The 14,999-nt window shown below is 39.5% G+C and overlaps 1 protein-coding gene across 4 annotated transcripts in view; it reads right to left on the bottom strand.

Moving 5' to 3' along the window:
- CCNB3 (cyclin B3) overlaps window positions 1-14,999 on the bottom strand; it is a 56,875-nt gene that overhangs the window by 33,096 nt on the left and 8,780 nt on the right. For 3 of the 4 annotated variants that reach the window (XM_034649501.1, XM_034649499.1, XM_019798062.2), the window contains exons 1-4: window positions 14,430-14,564; window positions 10,752-10,882; window positions 8,459-8,545; window positions 3,537-3,667 (exon numbers count right to left, since the gene is read on the bottom strand). In XM_034649501.1, coding sequence (XP_034505392.1) covers window positions 3,537-3,667; window positions 8,459-8,545; window positions 10,752-10,847 — 314 coding nt within the window. In that variant the 5' untranslated portion in view covers window positions 10,848-10,882; window positions 14,430-14,564. Of the gene's footprint in view, window positions 1-3,536; window positions 3,668-8,458; window positions 8,546-10,751; window positions 10,883-14,429; window positions 14,565-14,999 lie in introns of those variants that run through there. The other variant, XM_034649500.1, reaches the window with a different exon arrangement.

The following is a 14,999-nucleotide window of genomic DNA, read 5'->3' as shown; positions in this document are numbered from 1 at the left end:
ATCTCTTAAGAAATATTAGTATAGGAAATAGGTATTGAGTATCTATGATACCATAGGTGTGGGGTGATCAGAGTAGACTTCCTTGACAGAGTGACCAACTGTCTTTGTTTGTCTGTGACTGAGAGGGTTCCTGGGATGCAAGACTCTCCATATTAAAACTGGGCAAATCTTAGGAAAACCAGAATAAGTTGGTGACCCAATTCTTAGAAGACAAGGATGTCCAACTCTTGACACTACTATTCTACTTAGTACTAAAGGTTTTAGACAGGGCAACTAGGCAAGAAATAAAAGTCCTCCAGATTGAAAAGGAAAAAGTAAAACTATGTGTATTAGCAGATGACATGATTTACATATAGAAAATCCTAGGAATCCACACAAAAACTATTAGAACTAATATACAAGTTTAGCAAGGTTCTGTGATATAAGATCAATAAGCCAAAATCATATGTATTTCTATATCCTTGTAATGAACAATATGAAAATGAAATTAGGAAAACAATTCCATTTACAACAGCATCAAGAAGAATAAAATGCTTAGAAATAAATTTAACAAAAGAAGTACAAAACTTATATTCTGAAAACTAAAAAAATGTTGAAATAAATTAAAGGTCTAAATAAATGAAAAGACATCCCATGATTTGGGGTTGGAGGACTTAGTATTAAGATAGTAATACTCCGAAACTGATTTACAGGTTCCAGACAACTTCTGTAAGAATCCCAGCTGGCTTACTAGTGGAAACGGACAAGCTGATTTTAAGATTTATAAGGAATTGCAAAGAACCCAGAATAGCCAAGCAATCTTGAAAAAGAAGAACAAAGTTGGAGGAGTCACACTTCCTAATTTCAAAATGCACTACAGAGCAACAACAATCAAGATAATGTGGTACTGGCGTAATGGCAAACACGTAGATCGATGGAATAAAATTGAGACTTCAGAAATAAACACTTGCATTTATAGTCATTTGATTTTTGACAAGGATGCCAAGATAATTAGGTGGAGAAAGATTAGTCTTTTTAACAAATAGTGCAGGGACAACTGGATATCTACATGCAAAACAATGAAGTTAGACCCCTAACACACACTAACAACAAAAAGTAACTCAAAAGGAATCAATAACCTAAGAGCTAAAACTTTTAAGGTCTGCAAATAAAATCTTAAATCTTTGTAATCTCAGATTTGGCAATGGTCTCTTAGATCAGACACCAAAAGCGTAAGTAACAAAGGAAAAAATAAACCAGACTTCATCAAAATTAAAAACTTTTGTGCCTCAAAGTATACCAACAAGAAAATGAAAAGACAACTCCCAGAACAGATGAAAATATTTGCAAATTACATATCTGATCAGAGACTTGTATCTAGAAAATATAAAGAACTCTTACAACTTAATAATGAAAAGCTCAACAACTAAATTTTTTAAATGGGAAAAGGATCTGAATAGACATTCCTCCAAAAAAGTATACAAGTGGGCAATAAGCACATGAAAGATGCTCAACATCATTAGTCATCAGAAAAAATGCAAATCTAGGGGCGCCTGGGTGGCTCAGTCGGTTAAGTGTCTGCCTTCAGCTCAGGTCATGATCCCAGGGTCCTGGGATCAAGGCCCACATCGGGCTCCCTGCTCAGCTGGGAGCCTGCTTCTTCCTCTCCTTCTGCCTGCCACTTCCCCTGCTTGTGCTCTCTCTCTCTCTTTGTCAAATAAATAAATATTTTTTTAAAAAAAGAAAAATGCAAATCTAAAGCACAGTGAGATACCACTTCACACCCATTAGAATGGCCATAATAAAAAAAATAGTAAAGGTTGACAAGGATGTAGAAAATTGGAAACCCTCATACAGTGCTGGTAGGAATGTAAAATAGTGCCATCACTATGGAATATAGTTGGGCAGTTCCTCATTGAGTTCAACACAGAATTACCATATGACCCAACAATTACATTCCTAGGTATACACACAAAATAATCAAAAATAGGTGTTCAAACAAAAAATTGTACACAAATGTTCATAGCCACACTATTCCCAATAACCAAAAGGTCGAAACAATCCAAATGTCCACCAAGTGAAGAATGGATAAAGAAAGGACAGTATATTCATACAATAGATTATTATTGGTCAACAAAAAAGGAATGAAGTACTGATACCTAAAACAATATGGATGAACCTTGAAAACACTATATGAAATGAAAAAGGCTAGACACATAAGACCACACATTGTATAATTCCATTTATATGAAATGCACAGAATAGGCAAATCTATAGAAACAGAAAGTAGATTAGTGATTGCCTAGAGCTGGGAAGGATGAGGGAATTGAGAGGTGATAGCTAAAGATACAGGCTGATTTTTTTTTTCTTTTTGGATTCTGAAAATGTTCTAAAATTTATTATGGTGATGGCTGCATAACTTCGAATATACTGAAAGCTTTCTGTATATAATGTGTGAGCTACACACATTAAATGGGTGAATTGTATGGTATGTAAATTTTATCTCAATAAAGCTGTTTGCAAAAAAACCCACTTAGAATAATGTGTGCTTATAGTGAGTTCTCAATAAATGTCAGCCACTAGTTCTAGTGCTGTTATTAAGGTCCATTCCACTGAACCCTGAATGAAGGCAAGAATGTTTCTGGTATTTTGTGAGGATTTCCCTGCTAAAGTCAGAATTATAAAAGAAATTCAGAAGAAAATAATGTAGGCAATTAAAGTCAAAATACACAGAGAAATCCCAGGAATTTCATTTCAGCAAGAAACTAAGTAGGGATAAATGCTAATCTGGTTTGATTTCTTTTGGTTAGGTAATTAGAAGAGTGTCCTGTGGACCTAACATGTTAATTTTCTGGAATTCCCCAACCTTTTTCTCTTACCCTTTGGAATCCCTGCTTAAGCCTACTATAGCTATCTAGCTAATTTATTCTTTTCTTCCCTGAAAGTAATTCCCACGGGAATGAGGAGAGGCCATAGAAAGGACTCACTCCACTCTCTAACTCTTCTTCTAATAATAGTTTTCCTACGGGTAAATCCTTTTTCTAACCCAAATGATAATACTTGTATCTACTTGCAGAACCTGTGAACAGTTCCCTGTAACATCTGGAAAACATAGGTTTTTGGCCTAGAGAGATAATTTCTCTCCAGTAACAAGGGACAAACCTCTCCCAAAAGCTTCTAATGAGATAAGTTGACTGGCAAGCTATCAGCCAGCTACTGAGCATCCCCTGAAAAGTTGCCCCCACAATCTCAAGCAGACTAGCTCAAACAGGGACTGAATTACTAAAAAAGAGAAAAGATGAGCACAAGATCTTTTGGCAAACTTCCCAATGACAACAGCTCTTTCAGTATGCACACGCCATGGAAAGAGAGAGAAGAGGCCTATATCACTTCAGCAACCACAGCTGGGCCCACCTCAGCACCCAGCGGTTAATGTGGTAATCACCACTGTGGCTCACTAAACATGTTCTCAATGGGGGACAAAAGGAGGTCAAAGGATGTCACATACCCTCCTTTACCATCTAAAACACTGCCATCTGAGTCTCCTCCTTACTCACCTTTCCATATTCATCTCATTGGTTTTGGCCAATCCAAGAGCAGATGTGCTCCCTTTTATCTTCTTGGAAACATCTTTAACAAGCTCCTTATTGGCTTCTTTCTTGAGCTGGGCAGGTTGAGTTTGAGAAGCCTGCAAAAAACATGGGGGTGGCGTTGGCAGGGGAAGAAGGAAGCAAGGAAATCTAGAGAACCACAAATTACATAATAGGTAGCACTTTTAGGAAAGTTCTGACCCACATCCCCACCTTGGATACCTTGTTTGGGTGTTCCCAGGAGTAATAATCAAAACATCCCACAACCAGTGTGGCACTGGTGCCAACCAATTACAATGGAGGCTAGCAGTATAGTAGTACTGCTACATATTAGTCAAATAGCAGCCTTAAGTAATTCCAAGATACACAGAACGTAATTCTGATCTCCATGTCACGTATACTGCCTGGCAAATTCCCAAAAAGATTTTTTGTTAATATCACATTCTACTTTGACTCCATAAGATATTCAGAGGGGGGAAATGTAATATAACTGGCTTTGCTACCTGACTATACCAAGATCAACTACCTTTTCAGGATAGGCCTCTAACACAACACTATCTGTGATACATCTATCTCATCATTGAGGGGATATTTATTTAACATGGGGCTCTGGGGAGCTCCACCATAAACTCTAACCATGGGGTGCCTGGGTGGCTCAGTCGTTAAGCGTCTGCCTTCGGCTCAGGATGTGATCCCGGCGTTCTGGGATCGAGCCCCACATCAGGCTCCTCTGCTGGGAGCCTGCTTCTTTCTCTCCCACTCCCCCTGCTTGTGTTCCCTCTCTCGCTGGCTGTCTCTCTCTCTCTGTCAAATAAATAAATAAAATCTTTTAAAAAAATAAATAAATAAATAAACTCTAACCATGACTAATTTTATCAAACAGAAGAGATCATGAGATTGTGAATAACATCAATAAAAATAAATTTAAAAGTTATGCCTTTAAAGTGAAACAAACTAAACCTAATTATATTTCAAATAAATACCATAATCACACTAAGGGAAAAAGAAAGCAGAAGAAAATACAAGAAACAACTAATTCAAGTAAACAAAGTTTTGGACTATATACCCTCAACATACACATCCTCAGTCAGGATGGGTTTGTGAGGTGGCAGAGAATATTGCAAATAAATCTGGAACTCTTTTTAACAGGTTTATTATGGTGGTATGGATGAAGTAATTTTGAAACCCTTTTAGACGTGTTATAGTACTGAGTAAATGTGTTGATGTCCTCATTGTAGAAGAAGGAACATACAAATATGGATTGGGGAATGCAAGGGAAAACCCTGTATATTGGAATAGGAGCTGTGCAAATTCACGATTTCTTAAATAGGTGTATGTATATATATACATCTGAGTATATAGGTATATGTATACCTGTGTGTGCATCTGTGTATATAGATATATGTATATGCGTATATAAAGATTTGGTTTAGACAAAGATCATCAATGAATGCTAAATCTAGGGGAAATTTTGATGAAGAGCAGGTTATTTGCAGGCTCTTAGGAGCGTGTCCCACACACCAATGATTAGTTGCAAGAGGAAAAAAATAAACAGTAATTATACAGTGGGAAGCCAGATAACATCTTGACTAGGTGATCAAAATTTAATATCACCAGTGAGGGAGAGATGGACATTATGTGCCTCCAAATGTGATATCCTAAGAAGGGCAGAGTATCACCTACACAGTATTCCAACAAAGAATGTATAATATCAATCTAGTCACATGGAAATATCAGACAAACACAAAATGAGGAATGTCCTATTTTTAAAAGGGTGTTAGGTGGGACTGTATTCTTCAAAAATGGTAATGTCAATGAAAAACAAAGAAAGGCTATGGAAATGTTCCAGATTAAAAGCAGCTAGAGACTCTGAAACTAATAATACATTATATGTTAATTAATTGAATTTAAATTTAAAAATATATATATTTTTAAAAAGCAGCTAGAGAAACAAGTAAATGATACTGCACTGGATCCTTTACTGGAGGGTAAAAGTACTTATAACATTGACCTTATACGGTCAAACAAAAAAAATGGAATATGGATGATAGATTGCATAAAAATATTGTATCAATGTAAATTTATAAAGTTGTTAACAGTACTGTGGTTATATAAGACAATTTCTCTAGGGAGCCTGGGTGGCTCAGTCAGTTGGGCATTTGACTCTCAGTTTCAGCTCAGGTCATGATCTCAGGGTGGTGAGAAGGGGCTCCACGCTCAGCAGGGAGTCTGCTTGAGATTCCCGTTCTCCCTCTCCTTTTGCCCCTACCCCTGCTCATGCTATTTCTCTCTCTAAAATAAATAAATGAATCTGTTTTTTTTAAATGACAATTTCTCTGAAGAAATATACACTGAAGTACTTAGGGGTAAAAAGCCATGACATATGTAAGCAAATGGGATAAAATGTTAACGATAGGTTAATCTAGGTGAAAAGTATATGTATATTATTTGTACTACTTTTTATTTTTGCAACTTTCTGTAAACCTGAAATTATTTCCAAATGAAATATTTAAAAAATACGCCTTCATATCATCAGATCATGATAAGCAACTGCAATCCAACAGGGAATTCTTTCTTAGGGCTTCAAGCCATCTACCTCTACTTCTCAAATAGTTTGGCACCGTTTTCATTTTAACTTCTTACCTAAAGTTTTACAAACTCCCTATATGTGCAACTGAGATTCAGAATAAGAAAAGAATTGCATTATTGGCAGGAGAGAGGTAGAGATCCCAACGCCCAGGGTGAAATTCTCTACTTGCCATATGTGAAAGTTCAAAGCACTAATATTCTCAAATCTAACTAAGCACAGGGGAAGGGACCTTAATCTGCACTTCCTTACAACTGTTTCACCAAAAAAATAAGAAAATTGTGTCCTACTGACACAAAATCATTTAGGTAAACATGGATATAGACCCCATCTCCTTGTCTACTGGCTTAGGACCAGCTCTTACATATCAAAAGTCTTTCCCATGCTGGAATGATAAAGACAAGGGGAAGACAAACACAGCAGATTAATTAAAACAGATCAACTCTTTTGACATGCCAGGACCTCACTAGTGAATGCTGAGGGAAAAAACAGATGTGTGGACATGGAGACTTACTATGCTGACAGGAACACAGACAGAAAGAAGCAAATAATCATATAGGGACCCCCAAAATTCAGAGAGAAAGGAGCCCTCACCCCTCAAATAGATGAATTCAGACATCTGCAGAAATGCCCAATCCTAGGAATGGATTAGGCACATTGTAATGATGGAACTTTCTCTGGAAAACACCAAAGACCATTCAAGGTTACCAAAGTGAATCTTCAAAACTTGAATGCAAAAGGGAATTGGGCTTTCTGAGTTTCTGGAAAGCCAGAGGCAGAGCTACAGCTCAGAAATGCCTTGCTTCTCCCACTTCCACCCTGGATACAGATGTGGCCTAACAGATACTGCATTCAGTTGGAGAACCAGAAGGGCTCTGGATGATATCTGCATGTATTTCCTATTAGTTTGTGTTTGTTCTTTATGAGTGGCAATATAAAATTCATGAAAAAAAAGGACTGAGACATAGCAAGAAATTATCTCATATGCTGTGAGACCTTGCTTTACACAATATCACCGTTCTTCCATCAGGGACTCTGGGGGCCAAGGGAAGCTACATTAACGTGAGCTGCATCTGCTTCCAATTTGTGTGGCTACCTTATTTCAGCCAAGTTTCTAGATCCATGGTTAAGTAAGTCAGGAAACAAATCTAGCCTTACAGGTCCCTTTCAACCAATCTACAGTAAATCTGAAATTATTCAGAAAGCTGTAACCTAATCACTTATGTTGTAATCTGTATGGGGAAGACTATGTTAGTACAAAGATGGTCATATAGCAGCATCTAAAGAGCAGAGATCCAAAGGAGAGAACTTTGCCGATGCTTAACCAACCCTGCTCAAGGGGGTAAAATATTATCTAGTAGATACAAGTATTCTGGTAGTTACAGAGGACGCTCTATCACGGAGGGCAGGAATAGTTCACCATGGTTCTCAGTATTCTAGATGAAACAGATTTCGAAAACAACATTGGGCAAGTCCTGATCTGTAGACAAAATTATGGTATCCACCTTATAGAAATAAATGAGTATTAAGGGAGTTGATATAGGAAAAAGCGCTTAGAATAGTGCCAGGCACCTCGTAAGCCCTCAGGAGTCACCAGTTATTATTCTCTAAGACCAAAGATTATCTCTGGCCCAATTCTACATTCAATTAGTAACAGTTTAACTATCAATTCTGGGTTTTGCTGGTATCTAAATAATACCAGAAGGGAGTAAACTCAACAATTCTCATCAAAATTGAGTTTCTCAGTCTCCACTGTTGAAGACCAGATCACGGAACAGTAATCCGCAATGGTTCTGTACATCAGGGGGCATTTTTGATTGTCACTACAAATAGGTTGCTGCCGGAAGTTAATGCCAGGAGCCAGAGATGTTGTGGCTGAGAACAGTCCTACACAACAGAAAAACTACTGCACCAAATGCCCATAGTGCTTGAATTGATAAACACTGCCTTGAACTACAATGAATCCACCAAGATACTTACCTCCAAGGCCTAGGCAGCTAGTTGAGCCACAACTGGACTTAATCTAAATGCAAGATCCCGTAGCTCTTATATTTATCTACAATTTCATATCTGTTAATCACTCTGTCTGCTGCTTCCAGAAAGTTCAACCAGTTAATCCAGATGCTATGTGCCAGCAGAAGAGTTTCTGCAGCTTCTGAAATTGGATCATTGATTCCAAATACAACTGGCTCTCAACATTCTAGAGAGGGTCAGGGTCTGGTAATCCAGAAAGATCCCTTAAGGAAGAGGTTATCTCAGCCATATGCAAAACCACAGCAGGGGATTGGCCTAGCATACTCACATTGGTGAGATCTTCAAAAGCTGATCTCTTTTTGCTTTGTCTCTTAGGTGAAGATGAAGAGATCTTTGCTTGGTAATTCTCCCCCTCCTAAAAAAGTGAAAGAGGTAAATGAGTACATCCAATCATGAACACTTTTCAGGGGCTTTGGGTCATCTTTGGAGCTCAGGGGGAAACTCCAGAATCTCCAAGCAACTGGAGATGTATATAATAAACCCCAATAAACTACAACAAAAGGAAATTTTGGCACTCACTGCTGCTTAGAGAGTCCCTGAAGGAAGTAATCATTGATCATGGGGACAAAACTAGGATGATGACTTTCAGTGTAACCCCTAGAATGAGCAAAATAGCTTGGTAAAGCTAGTTTTCCCTCTTAGTTCTCTCATCTTTATGGTTATCTGATCCAAGATTAACCACCACCACCACCACCACCCTGCATTCCCAGTCATTCCTTTAATACGGATGCTCTCAAATTTCACTTCAAGAATTTAACAAATATTTAAGTATCTCTTATGTTAAGTATTTGATTTAAGATATCCCCAATAAGGACAATAACACACATATCTAGATACTGGTCCAGAATCACCTCTTTACTAGCTGTTGACCTTGAACAAATTGCTTACTCTTTCAGCCTCAATTTGCTTATCAGTAAAATTAGAATGATAACCTACTTTATTTGAGGATCAAATGAGAGAATACACATTTTTAAAAGTCTGTTTAGAGGCGCCTGGGTGACCCAAATTTTGTGTTTTAAGAAAGGAGCTTGGTAATCCATATTAACCTCTAATTGTTAAGTGTCTATGAAGGAGAGGTAGTAGACAGGAGGAGAGGTGAATCTTTTGGAGCAAAGGGGCTTTCTTTCTAGGTATTGTTTATCTGTGCATGCCTTACCCAACTATCAAGTGAATAAGACCATTTCTATGGGGCTACAGGTTAGGGGTAAATCACACTGTAGGGCTCTTCTACTCACTAACAGTTTTTCTTTGGTGAAAGCCTCCTAAGTATCAAATTTCCTCTATGAAATGAGAACCCTGCACTACTTATATCAGGGAGTTGCTATAATGTGAAGCAGAGCATTAGGGTCACACCATCTATATGCTCTGTTCTTCATCTACATCATGAATAGTTAGTACACGACACAGTAGTGATCAGAAGTTTAGAGAACTGGATTCATAGTACAACAGACCAATCTAGCACATCAGGGCAATCCTGAAAGAGCCAAGAATTACTTCTATTTTCTAACTGATTAAGCTAAGAAATCAGAAAACTATTAGTCTTTTATCTAGTTCATGATAAATAAGCCTAGTGGAAATAATTAGCAAAAATAAAATGTTTGGTGGCTACACAAATCTCACAAGTTAGCTAAGAAATTAACTGTCAGTCTGCTATCCAATATCCATTTAATATTACCAGTAGAAATAATCAGCCCCAAATAAAATTCACAGGTAAAACTGAACTCAATAAAACTTAGATTTACAAAATGTGCCCCCAGAAAGCTGGATTTGGAAAAATAACTGCCACAAAAGAAAACTTATTATGACAGAACTCTAATCAGCAAATTCGAGATAGACAAAAATCTGATCAATGTATCAAATCTTTCTTGCCAAATTTATATTTAAAAAAACATTTAGCCCCTCCATGAAAATCATTTTAGTAAAACAAAAAATGAAAATGATTAGAAAATGTTTATCTATGCTGAGAGAAAACCAATCAAGGAAATTAAATTGGCCTAATGATGTTTGCTCCAGGAAATACTCCCTTAATGACAATTCATCAGTGTAGTAAAACTCTAATTAAAATATGTATGGTGATGAACAAAGAACATCCCAGGTTCGGAATGACAGTGTCAAACTATCCACAAGGGCAAAACAACAGCATCAAAATGGACCCCTTCTTCAAATTTAATAGCTATAAAAAGCATGATAATAATTTGTTGACCTAACCTTCATAGTCTGCCCAGGATGCACTAAGTAGCCTCCCAGCAAGGTACTTTGAGCATCTCCCAGAAACTAAGATTACAGACATGATCTTATAATGAGAGCTGAGTATTGTTTGCTTTTGAAGGTTGTGAAGGACACCCTTCATCTCAGCTATGCTTTTATGGGAAAGGAGACTTCACACTTAGAATCCAAGTTCTAATTTGCTGGTCATCTTAAACTACAAGGGCTACCACTCCTTCCCAATTTCTCAGATTAAACAATACATATTGAGAAAGATTTAGGGGTGAGGATAGGGACTGAGGCAACACAGGAAGAAGCTACTCGAGACACTGTTGGGAGAGACAGCTTGCTCTAACCTTTTCAGATTGGCCATGATCACTGGGCACAATTTTGCTAGACTGCGATTTCTTAGTCTCAGGTTTGGAGGTTCGGGACGGTAGTGGCAGTGGCATTTCTCACAGGTTCGGCAATGTCTATCCAGATAGGACTGCAATCAGAAAGGAACTCTTTAAAACACCATTCACCAGAAACATTGCAGAATTCTCTGAAAGCTCCCGAGAATACCCAGTCTCTCTATAGCATCTCTAGAAGAAAATATACTTTGAGTTAGGCAGATCTGTGTTTAAGTCTTAGTTCTACCACAATTAACCTTGGGGAAGTGACAAACTCCTCCGTTATCTCATCTGTAAAATGGAGATAAGTATACCTACCTCTGCAGGGCACTGTTCAAATTAAACGAGACATTCTATTAAAAAGCCCAGCACAGTGCCTGTCATCCTCTGTGGGCGCTGGAACTGTGGCCGACCACCTAGTTTAGGCCTGGGAACGGTGGGAACAAGTCACATGAGTGTTTAGCATTAAAAACGATCAAGAACATAACAGATCATATAGTATGGAAACCAGCTGGAAGGGTTAATGTTCTTTAAAAGGCACAGGGTCCTGGCACAGCAATTACAATGATGCTACAGAGAAGATGCAAGAATACACTGCGCACACACGTATGCATGCTAGGCCAGAGTATTCAAAGACTGTGTTCAATAAGAAACTGTAATGCGGTTCCAGAGACACCTGGAAGGGAAGAAAAAAAAAAAGCAAAAGATGAGATAACAATAGAAGGAACTAACTTATTGAAAATCACTTGACATAAAAATTTAACCTTGGGAGAGTCCTATCTTTGCTCCATCTCGATGGGGGACCCCATTCTACATCCCTTAAGGCTCTTTTTTTGTGAGACCTCAATAGTTAGGATACACTTACATGTCTTACGAGCAAATGCATTATTAGGAGGAATCAGTTTTGGATATACAAGAGACCCCCACTCAGATGCAACCGCCCTTCCAACCTCAGCCACATTCAATCTTCAAATTCAAAGGCATTTGACAAAGAACAGGCTCCCCTAAGCGAGACCCTAAAGGCAATGCAACAAGCTTACCATTCTCTACCAAATATTTCCAGCAATGGAGATATTAACACAAATCATGCATCTTATCCTATAAGTACTCACATGCACAGATCTAAATGTAGCATAAAAATGTGTGAATGATTCAATAAAAGTAAATACCAAGTACTACAGAAACACAATGGAAAGTCAATAATCTTGTCGGGGAAAGGGGTGGGAGAAGGCTTCATAGCAGAGGTAATATATAATCTAGACTTAAATTACAGAGAGGTTTCCAAGTAGACTGGGGAGCTTTCCTGGCAAAGAAAGCCTGAGCCCAGGCAGAGGCTTGAACATGTCGAGCACAGCAGGTACAGGGACACCCCAGTTGTCTGCACTGTGGAGTATAAAGACCATATTGGGGAGGAGTTAGAAAGGGGCTGAATGCTAGGCTGGGGCCAGGCTGGTAAGAAAGGGAAGCAGAGAAGACTGCAGCTTGAGGGGAAGGTTCAAGAAAGGAGAAAGGCTGATTTTGGATGAGAAGTATTAAACATTTTGTCAGTCAGGAGAAGTCAGTACAAGTATGTGCCTTCACATTTATTACCTCAGTTGATCCTCACAACAAAACTGTGAGGGTACACAGTACAAATACAGTTCTTTCCATTTTAGAGGCCTATACTTACTACACAGGACAAACTTTGGAGCAGCATAGATCACCCAGTTCTTTCCAGGGCTCTTTCTAAAATACCATGGAGTCTCTCCAATCATACTCAAAAGCACTCCAAAACAGTCCATGGTCCAAAGTGAAAGGCTGTATAGTGGTAGTGTAAGGACTCAGAATGAGCAGATTTTTTAAAGAAGCAACTGGGTTTCTAAACCAGACAACTCAGCATCTCTGAGCCTTAATTTTCTCATTTGTAATAGAGGAATACCACTATTTACGTGCAGAAGCATCATATGGCTCAAAAGTAAATTTGTATGTGCAAAACCTAACCCATAATAGGCCCTCAAAAAAAGTGGTGCATCTTACTTTCCCCCACCTTCCGCCAAATCCAAACCTATTTTCCATCTCATCTTTCCAAACTCAGCCAAGCAGCAATAAAGCCAAATTGGGTGCACCCGCACTTAACTGCACTGTATGAAAACCACTTACTCTGCTGTTATTATTCACACCTTGGACAATTTTTTTTTATGGATGACCAAATACTCATGCTCTGAAACTTTTATCTTTCAAGGGGAAAGAAAAAATAGACTGGACTCAACAGGCTAGAAAACTTTCAGCTGATGACATCACAGGGTAACTAAACCTCAGCAAGAATAAGGTTATTCAGATGATATTCATATACCACCTTCATTATCCTGAACACTAATAACTTGCTTTGGGGGACACACACAGTGACTCAAGTAACTAATTTCTCTGCCATTAGGAAGGGTGAGGGGATTGACACCACTAAAAACAAGCTTTCACTAAGGGACATTCAGCGGAACATTCTTGACTTCTACCACCTACAGAATGGGGCCTTACTTGGGCAAGAAAATTTGAATGCTTTCCACTTTCCAGACTTTCCATCTTCCCTACATACACACTGCTCAGACCCCACTGAGCATCCCAGGGCTGGGGCTAAAACCCAAAGAGGGGCAAGTTGGCTCATTTAGAAGCCCAGCTGCCTAGACTCCAAAACTGTAGATCAAGAGTCTACAGGAAACAACAGCAACTTCATTTTGTATCTAAAAGCAGGTTACAGAAAGCAAGACACTGGGGAGAGAATGCAGCATGGTGCCCGTGAGAGCAGCACTGGGCTGGGAAGGATGCCTAGGGTCTAGCTCTGACTCTGCCCCTGGCTGGCTGGATGATGCTAAGTAAGTCCCTTTTCCCTCTCTAGCCCTTTGTTTCCCCACCTAAGAAAATGAGGCAATGGGACCAGCGCCTCCTAGCTATTCAAACCATGATCAACAGACCAGCGACATTAGCGTCACCTGGGAGCTTGTTAGCAATTTAAAATCCCAGGCGCCAAGCTAGACCTTCCAAATCTGAAAGTACAAGCTAACAATATCCCCAGGTGATTTGTATGCACTTCAAAGTTTAAGAGGCACTGTTCTAGAGTCCTTTGACCTCTGACATTCTAGGATCCCAAGTGGACCAAAGCACAGAGCAGTGAGAAAGCCAAAGCCACAGCGGTTGGAGTAGGGGCTAGAAGAGAACCAGTGGAGATAAAAGCGGTAACAACGGAAAGAGCACACGTTTCCATCCTCCTTCATATCCTCCAACCTGTAATTTAAAAGACATCCCACGAATAGCACTCTATGACTTAAATACGTCCTGTGGATGAAATTGATCCTCCACACTTCCACTTGTGAAAAAGACGTTTTGTAAATGTACTCTGATTCAGGCATGTGTACTGGTTGCTCTATCTAAAAGCTAGGGCACAGTCTCATTTCTTTTGCCATCTCACCCTCTAAAACACACTCCCTGCCCAACTTCGCACAAACTGCTGACTGACAGCAGAACAAAACAAAGGTTTCATGGCAGGGATGCCTAGCTTGCCGGCGAGAGAAGAGAGCGTGTTAACAAGGGGCTGGAGTGGTGCTCGAGCATCAACCCGCTTGCGACAGGGCCGGACATTCGAGCGGGCAGTATAAGCCCAAAGGCGCCTACCTCACACCGAGATTGAGGGCAGAACAGGAAAGATCATGGACGCACTCCTAGGCCAGGAGAGGCCCGGGAAATGAACGGAGCTCCGTGTTGTAGCGACCTGTGTCCTTCTCAACCTGGCCTGTGCTCGCTCCAATCTGCCCAGTAGCGAATTTTGAAAATTACAGCCCCAGAAGGAAGCGCAGTGGTGATTGGCCAGCAGGGACCAATCAGCGTGCACAGTTGGGGCGTGCGCTCCCCTAGCAAGGAAGGGCGGGGCTGGGTATTTTAAAATTGAACTCTGCGGCTAACAGACCTCGCATTGGGGCGTGGTTTCGAGTACAATTGGTCGAGCCCGGCAGGGCTGACCAGCCGCGTACAGGGTCAATTTAAAGAGGCGTTTTTATTTAAATACTCCTGTTGGAGGATGGGGGCAAGAGTGGCTGCATAATGCAGATTCAGACCAATTAAAACATTAATATTAATAACCCTTTGTATACTCAAATGTTAACTACTACTGGCTTCACAAATCGCTTTGTGAGGGAATCAGGGCAGAAATTATTGCCCCTATTTTATGGATAAGCACCCAAAGCG

The sequence above is a fragment of the Ailuropoda melanoleuca genome, chromosome X (assembly GCF_002007445.2).
Source record: "Ailuropoda melanoleuca isolate Jingjing chromosome X, ASM200744v2, whole genome shotgun sequence".
In the NCBI taxonomy this organism is placed as follows: domain Eukaryota; kingdom Metazoa; phylum Chordata; class Mammalia; order Carnivora; family Ursidae; genus Ailuropoda; species Ailuropoda melanoleuca.
The sequence above is the reverse complement of the archived record's forward strand: the minus strand, read 5'-3'. Positions and strand labels throughout refer to the sequence as shown.